The sequence below is a fragment of the Phragmites australis genome, chromosome 9 (assembly GCF_958298935.1).
Source record: "Phragmites australis chromosome 9, lpPhrAust1.1, whole genome shotgun sequence".
Lineage (NCBI taxonomy): Eukaryota > Viridiplantae > Streptophyta > Magnoliopsida > Poales > Poaceae > Phragmites > Phragmites australis.
The window spans coordinates 33,628,272-33,637,584 of record NC_084929.1 but is presented as its reverse complement, the minus strand read 5'-3'; the positions used below and the strand labels follow the sequence as shown (position 1 = coordinate 33,637,584).

Here is a 9,313-nt window from a genome sequence, read left to right as displayed (position 1 = left end):
CAGAAGGCAAACCGCAAACCAAAGCTTAGCGGTTCGGGTGACGGGTCCAAACTCGCAAACCCGACTCGGCATTCCAGCAACCCGTCATCTCCAAGGCTTAACGAAGCTTGGTTTAGGGTAGACGTGAGGTCGTGCCGGGCCGTTGTCGGACCATGCCAATAAAAGCCCGATTTATTTCGAATATAAGGGCTTGTTTAGATGTCTTAAATCCCGTTAGGATTCCGGACCATTCTCTGAATACAAATTGGCCTATGGATTTGCTGCCATTTGAAACTCTGACGGTAATTTAGGTACCACATGGATTGAAAAAACCACGGTCATTCCACTTCCAAACCTGTCATTTCACGAGGATAAACAAATGTTTGTGAAGTGAAATTTTCTCCCTACGACTTGTCGCTCTTGCGGCCTCGCTCTCTTACTCCCTCCCAATATTTCGCCCTCATCTCCACAGGCATTGGCACTCTAGTGACTTCGTCGCCACTTGTCTTTGATGCCCCCCCCCCCATGCGCATCGCTACCATCCCACGCCGCCCTTACCCTCCGCCTCTACAAGTACCTCTACCATCGTTTCCTCCCTGTTGCGACTAGGTGCCCTCGAAAGGTGCTAACCAACTAAGCGGGCCTAACTGGGTGGGCAAAATCAGGCTGAGTTTTTTTTTGGCTCAAATCTAGTTTAGAGTCTATCTACCTCTCACTGGAGTGTCTGGATTGAAGTTAGCACCTGATTTTTCTTGAACGGCTCCTCACTCCTTCAAACCCCCTCCCCCCACACCAACTCCATGCATTGTTGCCTCACCACTTACCAAGTCCTTGCCTCTGTCGTTGCCCATTCCCCCTTATTCCTCACCTCCGACAAGTTCTTCATGGTGTGGTTGCCACCTTCCTCATCTGTGATGGCACCAGTTTAGTATACACATATTATTTTACACAATCTGATTGATTTCATCTAACAATCATTGATTTGATTCTTATACTCCCATCCAACGCTTCGAGGCTTCTGAATCCACTGTTCCCCTCCCCACTATAAAAATCACACTCACATGTTGATTACTATAATAAACATTAATGGCTCTAATCAAGCATTGACGTTGAGGACCACAATCAATATTATGTTTTATTTGACACAGCTCCAGATACAAGATTTTTTAGAGGTAATCAAATCTAGCTCTAAAAAAAATTAGATATTTTGATGTGAATGGATTGAGAGTATTTAGTTTGGTTATTTGTTTTTTATTTTAAATTAAAAATAAAAATTTAAACCACTTTATTTTATCATAAAAACTCCAGATCCAACATATATCTTAGAGTTGGAGCTGTGGCGAATAGGCCCTTAATTGCTACAATCATGCATTAAGTAACTCAAATTAAATATTATTCCAAAGAACATAATCATATATTAGATGACTCAAATTAAACCATTCTTTTTTAGTCATCTCATCCCCCCCCCCCCCCACACACAATCCAATTCCTTTATTTCGATCTATCTTTGCTCTTCCTTCCACAACCTTGTGCATCAGGCTCTCCTACACCTGCTCTCTTAGACCATTCTCAACCGTTTCCTTGCCTTCCCACCCCAAAATCTTTTCACGGAGGGATTCCCTTCCCAGATTCATTCCCTTCAGGTTCCTGCACTCCAACAATATTCCCTTCCCCGTTCCCTTCCCCAACAAACTTCCAATATTCTATCATTCTTCATAACTAACACCACCCTACACAATACAGCACGTATCAGTGGTACGTATACGCCCTACATGTATTTTTCATGGGGACAAGAGCGATCGCTACGCATCTAACCCAATCTTTTTCCACGATCAAACTCTCTACCACCATCTTCTATGTTTCATACAAAAACAGTCTTATTGCCAGTACCGTGTCGCCGCTAGCGTCATGTACAAGAATCTTGTCATGGAAGGTAGGAAGCACATGGGAGCTGGCTTCGTGGTCACGAGTCTTCCCATAAAAAGAATTATGCACTTGCCTGACACCTTGCAGGGGAAGCTAGCCATGGGTTACTTCGTTGAGAAGACTAGAGTCCCTATAAAAGAGGCGGCCTCCATAGTTTAGAGGCACATTTGCCTCCATATTTAACATCTAAACAATGAGCATCAGAGTCTGAAGATATGATCATGTTCTCGTCGGACTCGAGCGATGAAGAGGACGAATTGATGTTGCTGGTTGCCATCGAGGAGGAACAGGCTGCATCCCAAGGTCGCAGCCGGCAGCGTGGCTCCATGCCTGGCCATGCAGTCATAGACCGTGGGCATTGGGAAGGTGTTGCTATGCTATTTAGGGACTACTTCGCCGATAACCCAGGGTATGGTGACACATTGTTCCGTCGTAGGTAAGACTATCTTCACTATCCAGCACATATGCATGTTGTGATCCGTACTAACGATTGTTTACCCTATAAGGTTTCAGATGAGTCGGCTATTGTTCTTGAGAATTGCCGCTGCTGTGGAGCACCATGACCCATGGTTTCGGCAGAAGAGGGATGCAACTAGGAAGCTTGATCTAAGCCTCCTACAAAAAATGACAGCAGCCATATGGCAACTGGCGTACAGAGTCAGTGCAGACGCAATGGATGAGTATGTTCGGATAGGAGTAGCACAACGATGCTCGCCCTGAGGAAGTTTGTCCAAGCTGTTGTCTTGCTTTTTCTCCGATGAGTACCTCCACGCTCCCACTGCAGAGGATAATGCTCGACTATTAGCCATTGGCGAGCAGAGAGGGTTCCCCGGGATGCTGGGGAGTATCGACTACATGCTAGGGAGTATCGACTACGTGCATTGGGTTTGGAAGAGTTGTATGCAAGTCTGACAGATACCCAGCATCTACGTATCTAATCAGACTTAGGTCCTGATTCTTTCTGTAGAATAAATCCATATCTTCGCTACCTCGCAAGTAACGTAGAATATCCTTCACACCATTCTAATGCCTTTTAGTATGCTTCACACTGTATCATGCAAGTAGGTTTACTGCAAATGCTATATCTGATCTAGTACAATTAGTCAGTTACATCAGTGCATCTATTGCACTTAAGTATGAGAATTTTGTACCCAATACTCCTCCTCTTCTCTGGATTTATAGGGATCTTGATATGCTTGCAACGAACTTTTGACCATGGGGGTTTTAGCAGGAAATAATTTTTCAAAACTAAATCGCTCTAACATCTTCTGAGTGTAGTTTGACTGATACACAAAAAATTTATCTACTACATGCTCTAGCTGTAGGCCTAAGCAAAACTTGATTTCACCTAAATCTTTCATTTCAAATTTATACTTTCAATTTCTTCTTCTATACTGATGATATTCTGATCATCTTCATATACAAAAATATATTCTGTGACCTGACTGTTTCAACCCATATAACGATTTCATCAATTATACGCTATACAGATGTCTATCTCTTCAATCTTGATTTAGCAATGGTATTACTTCTTGTACTTTCATATAAATGCTAAATCAAGGCTCTCATAAAGATATGCGATCACAACATCCATCAATTTTATTTTTAACTCCACGTCGACTGTCATATAGATTAAATATCTAAAGGTAATATCACATATCATGGGGGAATAGGTTTCTTCATAATCAACGAATGGTTCTTGTGTTAAACTTTGTGCAAGTAATCATGATTTGTATCTCACAGTTTTATTCCTTTCATTTCTCTTACGAACAAAAACCCACTTATATCCTATTGATTTGATGTTAGGAGGTGTATGGCATACTGATAAAATCATCTCTTTTATTTAAGGACAACACTTCAGCTATTATTACATTATGCTAGTCTTCCCAATCTAACCTCATTCTACATTCAGTTAGCGATGCAGACTGAGAGTCATGATCTATAACTGTGACAATTTTATTTGTGAAATATATCAACTATTGTGGTTGCTTTGTTTCAGGATTCTCTTGAATTCACATAATTTATTACTATTTTATCACGAGTTGCACTTTCAGGTACTTCTTTATCTTGCTCTTCATTATTTGTTTTAGGTGTTTCTTCATTATTTCTTACTACGGGAGCAAGGTCCTTTAGTTTACCAATATCGATTTCAGCGTATGCATTTTTGTTCCGGCCGATTTTCTTTTGGGCGGTGGCGGTGTGGCCTCGCTCTTCCTGGCTAGGGCTATAACCAATCTCGATGCGATGATTTGTGATCTAGCAAACAGATCAATTCCATAAAAGATCTATTTGCTCAGTATACACATACAATAGGGATTGATGCTGATAGATCGCGTGGTACAGGATGAATTTGATGCAGTATAGTTCGGTCACAGACAGATTCGTTTCACTAGTTTGGTCTTCGACAAAATTTTGTGCTGATAACGTACTGAGGAAACACTGTTGCCGGGTTTAGTTTAAAGATCCTTTAAAAAATAATTGCACAAACAAGACACGATATAGGAGAAAAACTTTATTTTTATTTATCTGTTAAGAAATTTTATCTCCTATGTGTGTGTATATATATATATATATATAAACCCTCTAAAAGATAAGAGATGAAAAAGACCTGCAGAATAGATTTGAACAACGTTATGTGTCCCGTGGCTAGCCGTTTCGCGAGACGCGGCGCTGGCCGGCTCGTGAGAGCGGCATACGCGCGCGCGTGCCGCACTGCCGTATGGCTGAGGCGGGCAGGCGGCGAATGGTGCGTGGCTGTACTGTCCTGGGTGGCGAGATGCACAATGACCAGCAAAGACGATCGTTTTCCGTTTACTATTTCGCGTCGAATTAATCCTCTTGTTCCAAGCTGCAGAGCAAACTTAATTACATTTCACAAGATTTACTAGCATGACGTATCAGTTTAAGGTGATGTTGACCTGCTCGAATTAGAATGACTTCATTTGTCACCCAGGCTACACGAATTTGGAAGTGAACTTTGCATGGCAATTGGCAGCATGTCACCGGCAAATGGAGATCTTCAGTAGTCGTTACGGACTAGAACTTTTTTTTGTTTGGACCGGGAAGAGGCGATTGCGTGCTCTCGGCCGTAGCCTGCCAGGCGCCACCTGAATCAACGTGTAGCAAGATGTGGGCATGTGGCGCCGTCCAGCCTCCCTGCCGACCGGCCGGCTCGTCGAGAGTGATGTAGTGATCTTATCATTTGTTTGTGTACTTAAATTAGTGTGTGGTTTGAGCACGAATTTAAACCGTGCGTGTCTGTTAGGGAGTTCGGAGGTGTGCTTGGTCCACACTCAGAGCTGTTAGCTGCATGTTAGGAGAGTGGTGAGTGGATCTCGTTAGCCGAGTCATTGCTTAGATGTAGGAGTAAGGGAGCTTTAAAGTGTAAGAATCTAGTCTAGTTTGTAGAATTCATAATTTTTTCATCAAATTATGGATTATGAGTTTTTATAGTACAATTTGAATTGTGCATTGTGACAATCAGATTTTATATTGTGATGGTTTGTTTTTGCTTTTGCTTTTACGGCTAGAATCTATAATCATGATAAAAAAAAAACAAAGCCTAAGACTTAGCATTTTGCGTAATAAAAAGGAAGAGGAAAACCCCGAAAACGCCACGGCCTTATTGCGTCACAAATCCTTCTCCGTGTGCTCTCTGAATTTTCTATTATTCACCATCTGAAATAAGTCCGAACTTCTTCAGAGTTGCAAAACATGAGCAGACAAAGTGAGTGAGAGCCGAGAGAGAGCGAATTTCTTCCGACAATTGACATAAGAGTTAGGTTTTGCATATGGTGTAGAGACCCTACGATGGCAAGCTCCTTTCAATCCTCGTCGTGCCAACGCTCATCAGTCCTAACACGTTATAGGTTCTGCAAAGACAGAGGAAGCGGCAGTGGAGGCCGTGACCTGGTGGTACACAAGGTGGTGAGGGAAGTCGGTGTCTCTACGGCGTACCCGACCCTGACCCACACCAATTATGGTGACTGGTCCGCAATGATGAAGGTGATGTTGCAGGCTAGGTGACTGGTCCACAATGATGAAGGTGATCTGCACGCGCACCGCACGACCGTGAGAAATGTGATGGGTTGTGCGTACCTATCGCGGCCCGATGCAGTGTGTGCACAAAATGTGTGGATGTCCCACAGTTGCATGACATTCGCCTTCACACCAGGCGGCCCGTACTAGCGCCGTGCGGCGCGCAAGAGATCAGCCTGCACCACGTCACCACCTACTAAGCTCGCCTTTGCCGGCATGTGTGTAGGCCTGCTTGCCTACTGCGCCCAAGGAAGGAGAAAGGTCCTCAGAGAGCACGCGCTCGGCGGCAAGGTCTCGCACCATGTGCATGGGGTGGTCGTTGTTTCATTTGCCGACCACCCCAGGCACTCGACCAGCTTATCGAGAGTGGCATCCGCGTGCACGCAGCAACAACAGGCTTAGTGCCTATTGCATCCTGGACGGCACGATGCACGGGCGGACAGAATGGAGATCTGGTGGTGTCGCATGCTGGACTGATATACACAAGGTGTCACCTCGCACCGATTGTCAGAACGGGGTGTGGGTGCGGAAGCACGGCCATGGTCAGCGCCCAACCGGCGCGGATGGGTTGGAATGGTCATCGTGTGCGCTGGCAACCGACGTGGAATGGGTCGTGCCGTAAAGGAAATCGATCGGACGCAGCGAGAGGATCACAGAAGCTGGTGAGCAATCAGATGCATGGCGCCACCAACATGGCAAGATCAAAGTCGGTGAGCAAGACAAGATCATTCCATCATACCATATACAAAGATTTTAGAATCAGAGGAACACTGCAACTGCAAGGGCTTTAGAAATAGAGGAACACTGCAACTGCAAGGCCCAAGGGACAACGCACATTGTACTAGCCTCAAAAAGCTAGAGAAAGGCATTCACGTGGGGTTAATTAATTTTTTTACCACTCTAGCCAATGGCACACTCCCAATAGCCACTCTCTCGAGTTGCTTTGCTAAAAAGCTATCTAGGCCCCATTGATTGTTGCTCATTCGCCTCTCTGAGGCTTGTTAGCCCGCCATATGTCTTTTTTCATTTTTTTGCCCTGCTGACGTGGATAATCACAGGAAAAGACCTTCGTGCCCCAGTTGCCTCGCGTGTTGCCTTGGTGCGGTCGAAACTTATTGCATTGGCGGCGTCGGAGGAGGAGATGGCTGCGGGGCTCCCGCTGCTCGACCTACCAGAGTTGGCACTAGACCACGTGCTGGAGGAGCTCTCGCCAATGTCACTAGTCAGGATTGCATGTGTGTGCGCCGCACTTAGGGACACACCCTATGGGAGTACCACCTATGCCGGAAGTGGGGGCGTGTGCTTAGTGTCGCGCGCGCGGAAGGAGTGAGAGGTGGAGCTGGGCATTAGGGCTGGCTGCCGTAGGAGCCGACCGCCCATGGGTTTCCTCTACTTGTGTAGGGCCAGATGTGGTGGAGCAGGAGTGGATGGTGGATTCAGTTCCGGTGGTGGAGCTAGTTTTGGAGCTTGTGGTGGTGTGGGAGTCGGTGTTGGACTTGGAGGCGGTGCCGACATAGGAGGTGGAGGAGGAATGGGCGGTGGCGCCGGACTTGGAGGCGGTGTCGGCACTGGAGGTGGAAGAGGAATGGGCGGTGGCGGTGGATTCAGGGGTGGAGGTGGCATCGATGGTGGGTTTGGTGCCGGAGGGGGCGTAGGTGGCGACACGGGTGTTGGTGGTGGCACTGGAGGCGACATTGATGGTGGTGGTGCTGGTGGTGGCGACATCGGAGGCTTTTGGAGGAGGTGATAGCATTGGTGGTGGTGTGGGTTTTGGTGGCGGGAACGACGACAGCGTCGACGATGGAGCCAGTTGCGGCTTTGGAGGGGGCGCGGGAGCTGGTGGCGGATTCGGTGTTGGAGCCGAAGCGGGCGGAGCTATGGGTGACGGCTTGCAAGGCTGGATACGCTCGGCGGCAGAGGCCGTTGACGAGTTGGTCCGCACGAGCAAGAAGAGTGAGTTGGAGGCAACCTCTGTGCGAACGTCCCCGCACATGATGCAGACGTCAGTGCGGAGCGCGGTGCGGTCGCAGTAGATGGTATTGTTGGCCATGTTCACGCACTACGGCATAGGAGCAACCTCCTCGTCATGTTGCATCCTCCTCCCGAGCTGCAACAACTCGTCCATGGCATTGGAGACAGGGTTGCCTTGGAGCAGTAGCAAGAGGCAGGAGAGGAGCGTGAACCCAACAAGCTTGCAGAGCAATGCGTCATGGTCGTGCTTCTGGTGGTGGCAGGCGCAGTCTGTAAGCCGCCCTCATAGCTCCTTCATCCTACTGCTTCCCCCCTCTTGCGGGAGTGACTCCACAAAGTTGTAGCCCAGCGCACAGAGGAAGCTAAACATGGCCAAATGGGCCGTTCGTGCCGGGCCGGCACGGGCCCGACTCGGCACGGCCCGGCTACAGCACGGCCCAAACGGCCCATCTACAGTAACGAGCCGTGTCGTGCCGGCCCGCGTGCCTTCCCCTCGGCCCACGACACGGCCCGTCGGTGACTGTGCCGTGCCGGGCCGGCCCGGGCACGATTTCGGCCCGACGGGCCGAAATAGATAAAAAATATAAAAAATAAAAAAATACATAAAAATATATAGAAAATAGATAAAAATATAAAAATATAGATAAAAATATTTAAAAATAGCTTAAAAATTAAAAATATAAATAAAAAATAGAAAATAGTGCCAGGCCGGACCGTGCCGGGCCGTGCCGGCCCGGGCTGGGCCGTGTCCATGCCGGCCCGACTTGACTGGGCCGTGCCGTGCCGGCCCGTCGTGCCGCGCGCTCGGCCCAGGCACGGCCCGTGGCGTCGTGCCGTGCCGGCCCGGCCCGTCGGTAATCGGGCCGTGCCTACAGTGCCGTGCCTCGGGCCGGCCCAGTAGGCACGGCCCATTTGGACGTCTTTAGAGGAAGCCTTGGGCGCCCGGCTAGCCATAGCCAGAGGAAGAGGATAAACCTAGAGAGGGCAGAGTGATCATTTCTAGTGATTATCCACGTTGGCACAGCAAACAAATGAAAAGGACACATGATGGGCTAACAAGCAACAGTGGCAAATGAGCAGTAATCAGTAGGGCCCACATGGCTTTTTTAGCAACTTGAGAGAGTGGCTATTGGGAGTATGCTATCAGCTAGAGTGATAAAAAATTAATTAACCCATTCGCATGTGACTGAAAGATTAAAAAACAATCAAGTGTTGTAGCAAAATTCTTATGTTACAAAAGACGCGAAAAGAAAAACGCAACGCAAGCCCCAGGACGCCAGGACGTTAGCCCAAGCTTAGAAAGGAAGATGTACACCAGCTACGCAGAAAAAGGAACCGAACAATTTGAACTTCCCAGGACACAATTTGCAAACTCCTGTTGTACTTAACAGTTCACAGG

At 47.5% G+C, this 9,313-nt stretch overlaps 1 protein-coding gene across 1 annotated transcript; it reads right to left on the bottom strand.

Moving 5' to 3' along the window:
• Positions 1-7,246: 7,246 nt before the first annotated feature.
• On the bottom strand, positions 7,247-7,993 carry LOC133928180 (uncharacterized). Its single transcript, XM_062374421.1, has one exon. It carries the CDS (start codon positions 7,991-7,993, stop codon positions 7,247-7,249), a length of 747 nt encoding a protein of 248 aa, XP_062230405.1.
• Positions 7,994-9,313: the final 1,320 nt, after the last annotated feature.

What these genes read in the sequence shown, in the direction of transcription:
- LOC133928180 (XM_062374421.1), bottom strand. Translation starts at nt 7,993, where the DNA reads ATGGCCAACAATACCATCTACTGCGACCGCACCGCGCTCCGCACTGAC.